The sequence below is a fragment of the Phascolarctos cinereus genome, unplaced genomic scaffold (genome assembly GCF_003287225.1).
Source record: "Phascolarctos cinereus isolate Bilbo 61053 unplaced genomic scaffold, phaCin_HiC Scaffold_1;HRSCAF=81, whole genome shotgun sequence".
NCBI classification, from domain to species: Eukaryota; Metazoa; Chordata; class Mammalia; order Diprotodontia; family Phascolarctidae; genus Phascolarctos; species Phascolarctos cinereus.
In genome coordinates, this window is record NW_027555514.1 from 217,930,694 (window position 1) to 217,946,996 (window position 16,303).

Genomic DNA, 16,303 nt, shown 5'->3' on the forward strand with positions numbered 1-16,303 from the left:
GATAAGTAGGTAGGTTTCAGCCATCAGAATGTACCTTCCTTTTGGGCAGAATGCTCTTAGGTAAGGGATTCTGGGAAAGAGAAATCTTAAGTCAGAAGATCTTCAATCGTGGTTCTTACCTTGTGTGAAAGAGTGTGTAGATACGATTAAGTAGTTTATGGACAGTCACTAAGTAACCCTAACCCGGCTTTCCCCTCCCCCCTCTTTCTCTGCTATTCCATAGGCTTCTGTCATGGAAAAATCAAAAAGGACAAATCTTTCCCTTTCAGCCTCAGCTGAGAACTGATGAGGCATGTTGGTGAGACTGCAGAAGCTGGAGAGAGTTTAATTCATTCATTATTAAAGAGGGACTAGCAAAGAAATAAACCACACCCCCCCACACACCCAAACCCATCTATTAAACTTGTGGGTTATTTCCTCTCTTTTTAGGAGAGGACTGAGCTTAGAAACCACTGATCTCATTACTTAATGTGGTCAGTCCAGGCAGCTGTTTTCCAATTGCTCATCACTATTGTTATAATCTGGGAATATATTTCCTCATAAAAGAAAATCCAGCAATTGCCAAATCATTATCTGTTGTAATTAATGATAACAGTAAGGAGATATTTGAGAAGACATTTTGATCTATGTAGAGAGACAGGACCACATCCCTGTATCAATTGAAGAAGTATGAGGTAAGAGGAAAAGTAAGAAATGATTCAATTTGGAAGTCCTCAAAGCAATAGAGGCAAACACAAGTTTGGGTATCTACCTATAAAGTCTCCTGGGAAACTTGTTAGGTTCCTTACATACTTTATGAGTGAGTGAAGAGGAGGAGCTCTGGCTAACAGTCCTGCTTCTTCTTGCCACCACCTCCCCCATGTGACCAATGGGAGTCCCCATTAAAGGAAAATATTCTTTTTCCTTGTAAATCTTACATGTGGGGGACCTGCCCATTTAATATCACACTAACACGGGACATGCCTGTGTACAGTCTACTTTAGGAACATCACCCAAGTTGACCCTCATGCCTCCTCCTAGCTAAGATACATAAATGTTCTCTGTTCTTGGTCCTCTCCAGAGGCAGGTAGGTGGCATAGCAGATAGAGCACTAGGCTTGGTGTCAAGAAGATCTGAGGGGTTCAAATTTGGCCTTGGACACTTACTAGCTATGAGACCTTGCGCAAGTCACCTAACCTCTGTTTGCCTCAATTTCTTCAACTGTTAAGTGGGATATAATAGCGCTCCCAGGGTTGTTGTGAGGATTGAATGAGATACAATTATAAAGTATATAGCACTGTGCCTGGTATACAGTAGATGCTTAAAAAATGCTTTTTTCCTTCCTTCCTCTCTGCTTTTCCCTTCTTTCTCTGTTCCTACTTGGTTTAAAAACATTCCCAATGTCTCTATCACTCACAGACTTTATTAAAATAAAAAAATTATAAATGCTTATATATACATATAGTGTATGTATACATATATGTATATGTGTGTGTGTGTGTGTGTGTGTGTATATATATATATATAGTTGTTTTGACTATGGATTCATTTTTTGGGATGACACCAATTCTCTAGTTTGTGTTCTGTAGTTACCAATATCACTTGCTTACCCTCTAATCAGATTGTAAATTCCAGGAGGTGAATAACAATAACTTATTGAAACTTTGTGTTTCTCATCTAGATACTTGTATAGAGTAGACTCTAAATAAATGTTTGTCACATGAACACATAAATGAATAGTGAGTTCCCCATCACAGGAGGCCTTCAGATAGAGGCTGGATGAATATTGATCTGATAATAGTAATAAAACAATTAATCAATGGCTAACACTTATATAGAGCTTACTATGTGTTAGCCACTGTATTAAGCACTTAACTGGTTACATCTACTGGGTAAACTAGAAAAGCTCTGAGACCTCTTCCAACTTGGAGATGCTGTGGTTCTTAGACTGACTTTGATCCTCCAGGTTCCCCCTGTAGTTTCTCTTTGACCAAAGCTGTTCTCAAAGTTGTTTTTTGCTCTTTCTAGTTTGTTTCCAGGGGGATGTGGGTGACACCTTACCGAGACTGGTATCCACAAAAGAACAACAACAAAAACCCCTGTCCTTTTACTATCTGGGATCTAGGAGCACTTGGGAAAATGATGGAAAAATCTAATCAATCTGGCCACATTGGTCAACATTCCTTTCCTTACTGAAATGGTGAATTGACTTATCTTTCTTCATATGTGTCTATGTCTCAATGTTTTTGAGTATTTGCATTCTTGTGACTGTGAAGAACCAATCATGCCTCCTCCCCACCCCACCTGGATGCCAGATCAGTCTTTTATACCCTGAAAGCCCCCACAGCACCCACACACGCACACCTCACACACACCATGTTTGATGCTTCAATTTAATAGCCCTGAACCATGTATACAATGGTTGTAATTCCTTTGAAGGCTGAATTCTAGCCAGTTTCTTCAGGTTGTCAGGACGAATATATTTTCACAATTTTCCGAGGATACTTCTTAAGTTCCTTAAATGCGTTCACATCAGTCTTGATTTTCTCTAGAAGGAAGGTGAGGGGAATAGGAATCAAAATTTGTTTAAGAAACAGATGGTCAGAGTTACTTAGGCCAAACCAAACCCACACTTTCTTACTCCCAGGTTGTTGCCATGAATCCAGGGAGAGGGGCAGGAGGTGGACAACTATACCAGAAGGGATGGAGGTTAGATACTCTGGAAGAACCTGTCCTCCTATTCTGAGGCTTAGGGTACAGAACGGACAAGCTTAGAATCATTCTAGAACTAAAAGGGACTTTAGTGATTTTCCAGTGCTTCAGGTGACAAAACACTGGAATGGCGAGATACTGAGATATTTTTTCATAACCCACCCCATCCTACTCTCCTTTAAAAATACTGAGATACAGTTTTCAAAGAAGAGATACAATCAACAATCACATAAAAATATTTGAAATCACTAATAATTGCAGAAATGCAAATTAAAGCAACTTTGATGTTCCATCTTACACTAATCACACTTGCAAAGATGGCAAATATTGGAGGGGCATGGGAAAGTAGGTACACTAATACACTCTTGGTGGAGCTGTGAATGGGTCCAGCCATTCTGGAAAGCAATTTTGGACAATGCTTAGAAAGTTACCCATGGGGCAGCTAGGTGGACACTTACTAGCTATGTGACCCTGGGCAAGTTACTTAACCCCATTGCCTAGCCAAAAAAAAAAGTTAACCAACTGTGCATAACCTGTGACCCAGTTATACCTCTTGTTAGGCCTATACTCCAAAGAAATCAAAGAAAGAGGAAATAAATCTACATGTACAAAAATACTTATAACAGCTTTTTTCAGGGTAGATAAAATTTTGTTTTGTTATTCCTCTTATTGAAGAATGGCTGAACAAACTATGGCTTATGAAGGTGATGGCATATTATTGTGCCATTAGAAGTAATGAAATGGACAATTTTAGGGGTAACTGGGAAGACTTTTATGAACTGGTACAGAGTGAAGTTAAGTAAAACTAGCAGGACTTTTTATACAATGATAGCAACAATGTAGAGAAAAACGATTTTGAAAGATTTTAGAACGCTGCTAAGTTCTATGATCGGCCACTAGTCCAAAAGAATGGTGATGAAGTATACCATTACCCTTGTAACAGAGATGTCAGACTTAAAGAAAGAGACATGCATTTTTGGACATGGTTAACATGGGAATTTGTTTTGATGGACCATGTAGCTATGAATTAAAGGATTTTTTAAAAATGTCTAATGGGAGTACTGGAAGGGACAGAATAATAAAATAATACTTATTATTGAAAAATGAAAATAATAAAATATTTAAAAGTAGGGCTACAAATATGTACATAATATATGCATATATGGTGTATATACATACATATGTGTGTATATCCTAATTTACATATGGACTTAGGGAGGTACTGATCCTATTAGGTGAGAGTTGGAAGCATTAGAGTGAAAACATGCAGAGGTTTATATTGAGAATCTTTGAATGTACTTACTTTCAAGTTTCTCAACTTTGCTCTTCACGTAGGTTGGCAAAGACTTAATTGATGGTAATCTGGTGATACTGGGTTCCACTTCTGATTGAAGAAATTGTGTTAGTAGAATTGCTTATCCATGGATAAAAACGTCCCTCCAACCCCATCAGAACCCTTTGAAAAACTGTCCCTGTGGCCCAGATGGAGATATAGCAGTGATAATAATCATTGCAGCTATCATTGTGTGCTTGTCAAAGAATTTGATGAACATCATAGTATTTGATCTGCACGAAAGTTTTTACAATTACTGTTTCTATTTTACAGGTGGGTAAACAAACTTTAGGATGTTAAGTGATGAGCTTGTGGTCACACAGCTTGTAGGTATAGAAGGGGAAATCTGAACCTGGATCTCTCCTGACTCCAAGTCCAACAGTCTTACCACTATTCCACACTGCTCTTCTACCTTATTTATTAAGCAGCTACTATGTGCAAGAGATCTGCTAGGTCCTGGGGGTACAAATATAGAGAATGAAATAATTAACTAAGAGCTTAAGGGGGAGGAGACAAGTTTATTTATTGAAAGAGGCAGAAAAAAAGGACTTTGTCTGAAATACAGAGAAAAACAGCTTTTTGAGAAGCATGAGGGGGGAAAAAATCTGTTCCTCAGATAAAAGGAGAGACACATAAAGTTTTGAAAGGAACAGAATGACAAAGTGCCCATCAGAGATACACAGTAGGTGCTTAATAAATGTTTATTGACTGATTGACCTACTGAATGATGGGAAAGGTGATTGTAATGCATTGTTCACCAGCAGCTAATATACATATGACTATTTTTAGGACTTGGCAGTTTAATGCTAGGAAACTCTAAATTAAACCAAAGAACTGGCTAGGGACCATGGGATTGTTGTTTATTTTTAGAGATAGTCTGGGGGCAGCTAGGTGGTTCAGTGGATACAGCACCAGCCCTGGATTCAGGAGGACCTGAGTTCAAATCCGGCCTTAGGCACATAACACTTCCTAGCTCTGTGACCCTGGGCACGTCACTTAACCCCATTGCCTTGCCGAGAGAGAGAGAGAGAGAGAGAGAGAGACTTAGTCTCCTTATCTGGTTCAGGGTGGAAGTGAAACAGCCATTCATGGGCTGGACCTCACCATTGATCAGCATGGAAGCTTTGACCTACTCTACTTGCTCTGATTTGACCCTCTTTAGTCAGTCTAGTGTTCCCTGTCTTTCAGAGTCTCATCATATTGGTGCTGGACTTAATGCAGACAGCTAACCAACTTCAGTCCTATTGCATCTCAGATATCCTAATCTCAAGTTCACCAGCTCAATGCACCAGCCTCACCCTGCTCAGGAGCAGTGTATACCATTATACCCAGTGGTACTATTGTTTATTAAGAATTCTTTTGGTCAAATATAATAGAAATGTGGATTTGGGGCTTTTCAACATCAGAGAGAGAGATGTCACTACATATGAAGAATCCCTGACTCCAGAATTTAGAAGCAAGATGAGAAGTCAGATCAATAAGACAGAGATAAGCCAATGAGAGAAGCTGTTTACAGAAACTGAGATATCAGACACCAGAATACATAAGTCTATGGAGCTGAGAAGCTGAGACCAGATACATAGAGACAGATAGGCTTTGTAGTTGCTGTGGGGAATGGATATGATTGGAGGAAAGCTTTAATATTTGGAGGTGATGGCAGAAAATAGCATCCTAAGCTGTTGAAGTGCTAGCTGCAGAAAGGCTGCCTTGCTCCCTCGTATTATATCCATGGCTTCTAGCAAAGGGGACACCCTTCATTGGCTCACCTACCTCACCCTTTACTTCCATCTTTTAGTTTGAGAGGAGTAAACCCTTCAAAACCCATAAAGATACCAGAATACTTTTGCAGATCCTAGGTTTAAAGGAAACTCTTTGAAAATGAAAGAGCATTATGTAGCTTCCAAGAAGGCAGATCTAGGATTCTCTGCAGATCACAGCCTTAAGGTTGCTTTTTGCTGAAAGAGCTTATACCATTTCAGTAGCCTAGGAGAAGCAAAGAATCAACTTCCTTGAGCAGGAGAGTAGAGAATCCCAAAAGAGGAGTGATACCATCCAGCAGAGGACATATGGTATACCTGTCCCATAAAGGAACTATGCGAGAGTGAGTTGTAGTAGTATGGTGGCCATGACTTCTTCTTCTGGAGAACAAGTCCAACCTTCCAAGTGGGTGCAGCCTGGGGCAAGTGAGCCAGCACCAGCCCAGGAACAGAGGACTGGATAGGGTTGGAGGTGGGCACCACATACATGCAACACACATAGAATCAATATAAAGAGAAAAAATACAAAATAGTTTGGAAGGCACAAGAGAGATAGCCTTAGGAACATAAATTTAGAACTAGAAGGGACCTTGGAGGCCATTGATCTGGGTTCCAGTCCTGACTTAGATATGTGTTAGTTGTGTGACCAAGGGCAGATCTCAGACCTTTTGATACCCATTTTTTCCCCTATTAACTAGGGACAATAGAACCTACATTACAGAAGTTGTTATGAGGTACAAATGAGATAATTCATGTAATGACTTTTGCTATTGTGAGCCAAGTGGTATCAGAAGCAGCCATTTGTAGCTCTAGGGACCACATATGAAAATGTGTTCTTCTATATGTCTATGTGGCCCATCCCCAGAGACACCTCCCCAAGACTAATTCAGGGACATGGGTCATTGACAGTCAGATACTCACTTTGAGGAGTGGCTATCTGATTCTCTTCTGACTCTTCAGCTGCTAAAGTTGTCTGTGCAGTGTCCAAACTTGTTTCTACAGGGGCTGTCACTTGCTCTGAGGATGTTTCTGCAGGGGCTTCTGGGTTGACTGCTAGTTCAAAAGAAGTACAGGTGGTACTTCCAGCTGAAAACATAGCTCTGAATCACTGACTTTGGGCAACTCAAATCTTCCCCAACTTTGGCAAGGGTTGGGAGAAGTCTGGGAAGTGGATTGGGGTTGAGGAGCAGACCAGTCTGGCTGCTCCCAGTGGCAGGGATATCTGTGCAGAATTTTGACTTTGGGGGATTCAGACCAATGGGGACCAAAACATGGCCCAGATTTATGGAGGGAAGATCTGGATTGTTTGCAGGACAGGCAGATAGAGTATGTCAGGAGATATCAGGAGGAAGGTCTGCCATCTGTCCTCTTGCTGTCCTGGTATTACTGGAACATGGAAAGGATCTATATTTTCATTAATCTGGCAAATTTCTAGTATGAGAACTCCCTATACAAATTCAGATCCAATCCTTAGTTCAGTTTATGATTTGTACACAAAGCCTAGAGAGGGGCTAGAGGCACGTAGAGATTAAGAGATTTTCTTAGAGTCCAGCCAATAAATTCCCTTGACTGGATTTGGAGTCTTTCCAACTCCAAGCCTAGCACTTTGTTCACTATGCCTGTTGATGTAGGCCAAAGGGTGTTCATTCACTGTGTGGCCTTGGGCAAGTCACTTAACCCCAATTGCCTAGCAAAAAAGCAAAAAAAAAAGTATTCATCAGCCCCTTCATTCGTTCACTTAGTATTTCAACAGACACTCATCGAGAACCTACTCTGTGGAAGGCAAGGTACACAGAATAGTAATGATACATCCTTGACTTCCAGGAGATTAGGATCTAATAAGGGAGATAAGACAAACATAAATAACTAAAATATAAGGCAGGATGAAATTAATTAAATATTGAGTACAACTCTTGATACTTCCATAGCATTTTAACCCAGGGCAACCTTGTAAAGGGGTGGTGCAAGCATTACTGTCCGCATTTCACAACTGGGAAAACTAAGGCTTCAGAGAAGTTATGGTTTGACCAGTGTTACAGGACTAGTGAGTGGCAGAAAAGGGCTTGAACATCCTGCCAACCCAGTCCTGGGCTTTTCCACCATCCTACATGGTTTCACAAGAGGGGCACAAAGAAAACATGGTGGGAGTACATACAAAGGAGGTTCACTGCTGGAGGAAGAGGCCAGGGAAAGTTTCAGAAAGGAGGTACCATTTTGGTAGGATTTTTACTGGATAAATAAATACTGTGTAGGATTTTTAGGTGGAGGTGGTGGGGGGTGGGGTGGGGTTGGTTCATTCCACCAAGCTTGGAAAATGGCAAATTTCCTAGTCCTGCTTAACTGTAGGTCACATCTAGGGGATCTAGTAGGAAAAAAAATAATCTGAAAATTACATTAGGGAGGAAATGAGAAGGTGATTTGCTGTCAGACTATTAAATTTGGACTTTATAGGGGCACACGGGTGGTGGACCACTGAGGATATTTCAGCAGGGAAGTAACATCATTGCAGGTGCCCTAACTTCTCTTCTTTGATCTTGTGCTCTTTCCAGTTTCTTACATTCAAACAAATTTGGTCTCTCTTCCTCTCCATCTAGCACCTCACCCTTACCCACATCTGACCTTCACATACTATGCTCTGCTGAGATTTCCACCCCATCTTGTCTTCCTTTCTTCTTTAGAAGCATACTTCTGTCTTACTGGAGCCTTTTACTAACTGATCCTTCTCAGCTTAGCTGTCCCCATTCCCACCTTCACCTAACTTCAATTCTGATGTCCAGAGCCCAATCTAGGATCTCTTGGTACTGTCCTCACTCCTGGGTCTGGATCCTGACCACGTGTTCTCTCTCAGTGTCAGACTGAGAGCCACAGGAGTACAGAGTCAGTCTCTTGCTCTCCTTGGATTTTTTTGTTGGCACCCACTCCCCAAGGAACTCAGGTCCAAAGGAAAGAAGGGACTCACCATTGTCTACAGGCTGTTCAGCCCCAGGGTCAGAGGGAGTCTCTTCTGCAAAGAAAGAAACAGAAGCAAAAATCACAAAGGAGGGAACTGGATCAGCCCCATTTTAGACTGAAGAGCAGACCAGAAGGAAAAAATATCAGAAACAAAGATGTGAATAAAGTAATCATAATCGCCCTGTCTGTCACATGTTTGTTTGCCAAGAAGTTTTGCCTAATATCTAACCTGCAGGCAGTCAGTTAATAAAAAAGGGATACAAAGAAAGGAAAAAGACAGTCCCTGCTCTCAAGGACCTTGAAGTCTAATGGGGGAGACAACATGTACTATGTAAAACAAGCTAGATGCAGGATAAATTGGAAATAATCAACAGAGGGAAGGTAAAAGAATTAAGGAGGCCTGGGAAAGGCTTCCTGTAAAAGGTAAGATTTTAGTTGAAAGGAAGACAGGAAAGCCAAGAGAAGGAGATGAGGAGGGAGAGAATTCCAGGCACGGGAGGGAGCCAGTGAAACTGCCTGGAGTCAGGAGATGGAGTTTCTGGAAGGAGGAACATGAAAAAGCCAGTGTTACTCAGTCACATAGTAGATGGTAGAGGTGCGAGGTACAAGAAGACTGGAAAGGTGGGAGGGAGGTAAGAGGTGTTATCTGTAACCTACTGATTTTACCCTGGGAAACTTTCTCACACAGCCAAGCTACTCCTGGGGTTGCACACCCCTATGAGGGGTGGCATTCTTCTGATTTGGGCTCATACCTTTCCAAAGGAGAGCCTTGTGGAAATGTATGGAAAAGCATATGCTCCCCTGGCAGGGCAGTGAGGTGGCGCAGTGGATAAAGCACTCGGCCTGGAGTTAGGAAGACTCCTCTTCCTGAGTTCAAATCTGGCCTCAGATACTTACTAGCTGTATGACCCTAGGCAAGTCACCTAACCTTCTTTGCCTCAGTTTCCTCATCTGTAAAATAAGCTAGAGAAGGAAATAGCAAACCACTCCAGTATCTTTGCCAAGAAACCCCAAATGGGATCACAAAGAGTCAGACATGATTAAAATGACTGAACAATAAAACTCTCCTTGCAAGATGCTGACTGTGGGGCTAAGTCACAGAACAGACTCCACATCAGGCCTCCTGCCTCCATACCAGGAGCCTCTGTACCACAGAGTCAAAGGGTCTAGATCATTAATCAATCAATAAACATTTATTAAGCACTTACTTTGTCCTGGACACAGAAGACACAAAACCAAAATGAAATAATTGTCCTTCAAAGAGTTTCTATTCTATGGCAGGAAACAATGTACATAACTTAATTTATACAGTATATCTGAAAAGTACATTCAAAGAAAGTTGGGATGGATGTTAAGAGTTGGAGAGGGTAGAATGAAGAAAGGCTGGAAGTAGAAAGTGGTGTTTGAATTGAGTCTTGAAGGAAACAAGGGATTCTAGGAAGCAGTGGTGAGGAGGCATTCCAGGCCAGGGGAACAGCCAAGGCAAAGGTGGGGAGACAGGAGATTGATTATTATTTTTGAGAAACAGCAAGAAGCAAGTTTGGCTAGACAATAGAACAACGCATAATAGAGTTGGAAAGGTAGGTTTAGGACATCTTGTGAAAAGCTTTAAATGGGGGCAACTAGGTGGTACAGTGGATAGAGCACTGGCCCTGGATTCAGGGGGAACTAAGTTCAAATCCAACCTCAGACACATAACACTTAATAGCTGTGTGACCCTGGGCAAGTCACTTAACCCCATTGCCTAGCCAAAAAAAAAAAAGCTTCAAATGCCAAACAGAAAAGTATATATATTTATCCTAGAAGTGATAGGGAATCATTAGGATTTATTGGGGCAGGGGTGAAGATAGGGGTGGGGGATGACATGGTCAGATCTTCACTTTAGGAAGATCATTGTGGTACTTGTATGGATTGGAGAGGAGAGAGGGTTAAAGTAGACTTAGGTCAGACCTCTCTGAGGATCTGGGGTGGATCAAGGGCTTGGGACTAGATAGAGTTAGTGACAGTAGGGAAAGCTTAATTTAATAACCAACTCTTCTATGCTACTTTACAGTGATAAAGAGCTTTATGTTAATTATGTTATTCAATACTTCTAACAACCCTGAAATTAGGCAGCACAGTGTTAGCCCCTATTGTAATGTGAAGAAAATTGATGCCTAAGAGATGTTTGATGACTAAATGATGTTTCAAAATTCACAGCTAATAAGTAGCTTAGCCAGGCCTTGATCCTGGGATTTATCCAATCTTCTTTCCCTTGGCCATATTAATTATTTGGCAGCCTGTGGGTCTCAGGGACTACTCAGTCTTAACAAGGTTAAGAGCTATATAGAAAACAACACGCACGCTGATTATAAAAAAAATGTAAATGGAAAAGACAATGGTACCAAATCATCACTTGATGACTTGTGTGTAGACTATAGCACGATTATTACAAAACCCAGATCCTATTTCAGCTTTAAGAGGTTGCTGTACTAGACCAGATGGCTTTAGGGTCCCTTCCATTTTTTTCCTTTTGTGACTCAAAAACTAGTCTTAGGAGCAGAAGCATGATGAGTGCTCATGTGGTCATTGACGAGGTTGCCACCTCATACAGGAGATGGAATTGGGGAAGGCTGAGTCTCAAGTTTCTTTGGGGGTCCCAGTTCTTTGCTGAGGGTCTGGGAAGAAGGTCATACTCACGGCCACAGACAAGGTCACCAGCCAAAGCTGCTAGGAAGAGAACAACAAAGAACTTCATCTTTGCAGAGGAGACGTGGAGAAGCTTCCTAAGCCTGAGAAAGAGGTGTTGATGAGCCACTCACATGCTTGGATCCTTTTAAAGACGCCAGCAGCCAATGGGAGTCAGGCTGGAGAGGTGGATCCTCTCCTCCCTCTGTTCCCTCACCTACCCCCTCCTTTCAAGTGTCACATGCTAAGTCAACAAGGGTAGGGTAGGGGCAGTGTCTGACTTTCTTGGCTACCGATGTTGTCCTCTTCCTTGTCTCTTTGGTGTCATTCTCTCTCTGTTTCAAAGCTCATCTACACCTGACACATGGAGGTTGATTTTGGTAACTAGGCCCAAGCCTATATGTTACAGATAAGGGAAGACTGTCTGCCCACTTGTCACTGTTATAATGGGAGGTCTGCTGGTATAAGAATCTTTCTAAAGGCCAGAAAGATGGCTTTGAGAGTTCAAATTGTTTAGCTTTTGCATCCTAATTGGACTCCCTTTATTTGTTCTGGACTGAGAGAAAGAGTTAGAAGTTCTCCTTGAGAAATCAAGATTAAGTTTAGGGGTCAAGGAATCAGACCTTGACTGCTTCCTCCCCAATCTCATTCAGACTTGAACAGGCCCAAATGTTCTCTTGATCTCTGACTTGTACCAAAGCACCAGGGAGCTTTGTTATTCCTTGGTCATTGTGCAAGCTATGGGTGGGTGGATTGGGGGTTTCTAGCTCCCAAATCTCATGAAATTTTCCAGTCAGACATTTTAGGTCCAGGCATTTCAGTAAAGGCCACCTCAGACAGAAGCCTGGGGAATTATTCATTTGCAACCAATTATCTATTATCAGTTAATAATTACATTTTTAAGGCAATTTGTTTATTATCGACTGATTTCTTTTCAACCATCCTGATAGTGCTGGGGCTGTGGGGAAGATGTAGAAAGGGCCCAAGTAGCCTTCATAAAATCCTTTTGACCACATCTTTGTTCTTCATGGGGGAAAGTGAAGAAGCATGACTTTAGTGGGAAAGGACATTAATTGTTGGGAGTCAGGAGACCTTCTTCTATCTCTGATATTGCCTCTAAATGGATATGTGAGTTTAGTAAATCTCTTCCTCTTCTTGATCTCAATCTCTTCATCTTGAAAAACCAAAGGCTTGGACTGGATTTTCTCTTAACCCTATCTAGTTCTGACATTTATGATTTTATGATTACTTCCTGCAAAGATTTTGCTCAGACCAATGTTAAGTCCCCCCAAGGCTTCATTGCCTTAGGGTAGAGACCTCAGAGGCCTGCTGATAGCCAGGGATCTCACTGACCATTCTCTATAAAGTAGTATCACTGGGTCAAAGGGCATGCACAATTTTGTGCATAGCTTCAAACTGCTTTGCAGACTAGCTAGAGCAATTTGCAGTTTCAACAATAGTCCATTAATGTACACATCTTCCCACAGCCCTTACAACACTTGTTATTGTCCATTTCCCTCCCATCTTTGTCAATCTGATGGGTGTGATGTGGTACATAATATTTGCTTTAATTTGCATTTCTTTAACTGTTAGTGGTGGAATTTTATCAACCTGGAAATGACTCTTAGTCTTATAAATTTGAATCAAATTCTTATATATCTTGTAAATGAAACCTTTATCACAGAATCATGCTGAAAAGATTATTTTCTCATTTAATTGTTTCCCTCCTAGTTTTAGCTGCATTAGTTTTGCTTGTTCAAAAACTTTTAAATTTTGTGTAATAAAATGTTTTCAATTTATCTTCTGTGATCTATTTTATCCCTTCTTTTGTCATGAACTCTTCCCCTATCCATTGATCCAGAAGGAAACTTCTTCCTTGTTCCTCTAATTTGTTTGTGTTGTGATATTTTATGTCTAAGTTTGCACATCATTTCCAGGATATAGTTACCAATTCCCTTTAGAAGTTGACAGGTTCATGAAGCTCAAAGCAGACTAGGTTTACTTCTAGGTCAAGTTAACAGATAGAATTCACATAAGAGACCCTCAAGAATCACATTACCCAAGGGCAACCAAGAGGTCTGCATTGGGAAGAACTTTGGCTCTGGAATCAGAGTTACTAGCTTCAAATTCTGGCTTTAGCTCATATCACCTATGTGACCCTGACTTTCATCATTTATAAAATAAGGTTAGACTTTTTGTTGTTGTTGTTTGGCCATTTCCGACTCTTCATGACTCCATTTGGGGTTTTCTTGGAAAAGATACTGAAGTGGTTTGCCATTTCCTTCTCTAGCTTATTTTACAGATGAGGAAACTGAGGCAAACAGGGTTAGGTGACTTGCCCAGGGTCACAGAGCTAGTAAGTGTCTGAGGCCAAATTTGAACTCATGAAGATGAGTCTTCCTGACTCTAGGGCTGGCACTCTATCTACTGCACCATGCAGCTGCCCTAGGGTTGGACTAGCCATTCTCTAACATCCCTTCAAAGCTCTAAATCAAAGATCATGACTCACACAGTTGTTGCTAGTTGTTCCTCATGTTGTGACACTTCTGTCATCTTGCTTTGTTCAACCCTCACTTCCCATGCTATTCTTCAAAGCCCAGCTCATGCCGGTCATTCACAATGTCAGGGGACTGACTCTCTTCTTCTGGCACATCCCAGAATCCCTCTCTCATTAATGTGCTTCTCAGAACTCGTGGTGCCTTTGTTTCTCTGAAGCCTTTGCTTGTACTGTTGATCTTGTAGTCCCATGCTAGATAATAAGCCAAAATCTGGGAATCTGGGGGCATTACAAGGTTGTTAAGAGTCAATAGCTGGGGTAGACCAAAAAGTGAATGTTCTCTAAGGGCAAAGTCTTCAGAATAAGGAAGGTGAAGATCTTGTACTCAGAAGTGATTAGACCTACCTGGAGTATCATGTTCAATTACTCCCTTAGAGATAAGGAAGGGAACTGATGAGCTGAACTATTGTTACAAAGGAGGATAAGGGGTCTTGAAATCATGTAATATAAGAAATGGTTAATGAAGATGAGGATGTTTATCCCACAGGGAAAATAATACCTATCTCTTCAAATATTTGAAGAGCTTTCATGTGGAAGAGGTATTATTCTTGTTTTCCTTGGCTTGAGAGAGCAGAATTAGGAGGAAAGAGTGAAAGTTACAGATTTAAGCAAAGTCAATCTAAAGAAAATTGTCCTAACAATTAGAACTATGTAAAACTGCAATAGGAAGTTTTAACAGGTAGTGAGCTCCCCATTATTTGAAGTCTTGTAGTAGAGATGGGATGATCACTTGTCAGGGACATCGTAGAATAGATTCTTTCCATGTATAAGTTGAATTGGATGATCTCCAAGACCCATTCTAGCTCCAAGGTTTTACATTCTTTAGTTCTTTATGGTCACAAACAGAGAGGAACAGGAGTTGGGGTGCCTAGCAAGGATAGGAAGATATCTCCCAGGGAGATGCCATCAGGGAAGATGTCACAAAGAAATCTTGTCCCAAAGCAATCAAATGAATCCAACTACCCTCTTCTATTCTACCCTGAACTGTCATCCCCATTTAAAGGCAATTTAAATTAAATTAAATTAATTTTAGGTTCTTTTACTTCTGTAATTTTCAGGACAGGGGATTTATCACAGTGCCCAAGTATGGACCACCCAAGCTCTATAACCCCTATGTCCCAGACTTCAACTCTTGTACTTCCTGTCCCCTCAGTTTATAGCAAGGTGTCTTGGGGGCTGTCATAACTTAGAACAAGACATCAACAGTTTCATTCACCGTAGTCAACTCTTACCTAGAGCTAAAAAGGAAGAGAATTAATCCAAGGCTTCTTTGGAGCATTAGAATTGAAGGGCGGCAGAGCCTGGGTTTTAAATTGCTCTCTGTCTATATAATAGGGAAGAGAGGAATTGTTTCTCTAATAGGAGAAATTGAGGCTATGCCTCAGGAAATGTTCTCCTGCCCATGCTCATCTCCTGAGTGGATAAATGAGGAGTCCTCTTTTTGATGTGGGGTAGGCTCCATGTTTCCCTTTGCTGCAATCACCCTGGAGTAGCAGGGGGAAGCCATCTGTATTAATGTCCACACTACCAGCACTAGCCTCTTTCTCATTTTCTCCTCTTCTTCAGTAATGCCCCTTTTCTAATTCATCTACTCTACCCCTTTGTAGATCAGGTCCAAGTGAAATTGACTGAAAGACTTAGCAGAATTAGAATTCGAAGAGAGATTCTCAAGCAGGTAAGCTGAACCCTGAACTTTATAGATGGGCAAATTAGTCCAAGTACAGGAAAGAGACTTGCCTAAATCAAAAATCTAAGCTAGGAGACAATAGAGCTGAGAACTGAACATAGGTCTCCTGACTCTAGGCAACTATGTGGCACTATAGTAGATAGACATGACTGAAAAATGACTCAACAACATGTTGCTTTCCTGGTTCTGCATCAGTTCCCATAAGTACATGATTCTATTAATTCTTCATATTCATCATTTCTTACAGACCAAGATAATTCCATTGCATTCATATTATACATCTTGATTAACCAGTGCCCAAATGATAGGTGTTCATTTTGCTTCCAGTCCTCTGGTACCACCAAAATTGTTGCTTTGAATAGTTTGGTACGTGCGGAACTTTTCATTTTATTTTTGTTGATTATAGCTAATTTATACTGCTTGTTCCACATTATGTCTTTCCATTACTCAGTCACTTGAGTCCAGTTCCCAGAGAAGCCATAACTACAGTGAGGTAATAAGGGTTTGGTTCAAGGCCACAAAATTTAGAAGGGAGTACTTCTTTCTTGTTGACTGAATATCCTGCTCTCTCTAAGTTTTCTGCTACTATGCTCTTTGCTTCCTCTTGGGGTTTGGGGATTTGGTGTGGGGAAGGGAGGCATTCACTGATTTTGCTACTG

The 16,303-nt window shown here is 41.1% G+C and overlaps 1 protein-coding gene across 2 annotated transcripts in view; it reads right to left on the reverse strand.

The window, feature by feature from the left end:
• Positions 1-2,371: 2,371 nt before the first annotated feature.
• Positions 2,372-16,303, reverse strand: part of LOC144454217 (uncharacterized) — a 73,372-nt gene continuing 59,440 nt past the window's right edge. The window contains exons 6-9 of one of the 2 annotated variants that reach the window (XM_078145654.1): positions 8,741-8,785; positions 6,703-6,831; positions 3,995-4,075; positions 2,372-2,527 (exon numbers count right to left, since the gene is read on the reverse strand). In XM_078145654.1, coding sequence (XP_078001780.1) covers positions 2,448-2,527; positions 3,995-4,075; positions 6,703-6,831; positions 8,741-8,785 — 335 coding nt within the window. In that variant the 3' untranslated portion in view covers positions 2,372-2,447. Of the gene's footprint in view, positions 2,528-3,994; positions 4,076-6,702; positions 6,835-8,740; positions 8,786-16,303 lie in introns of both variants that reach the window. The other variant, XM_078145650.1, reaches the window with a different exon arrangement.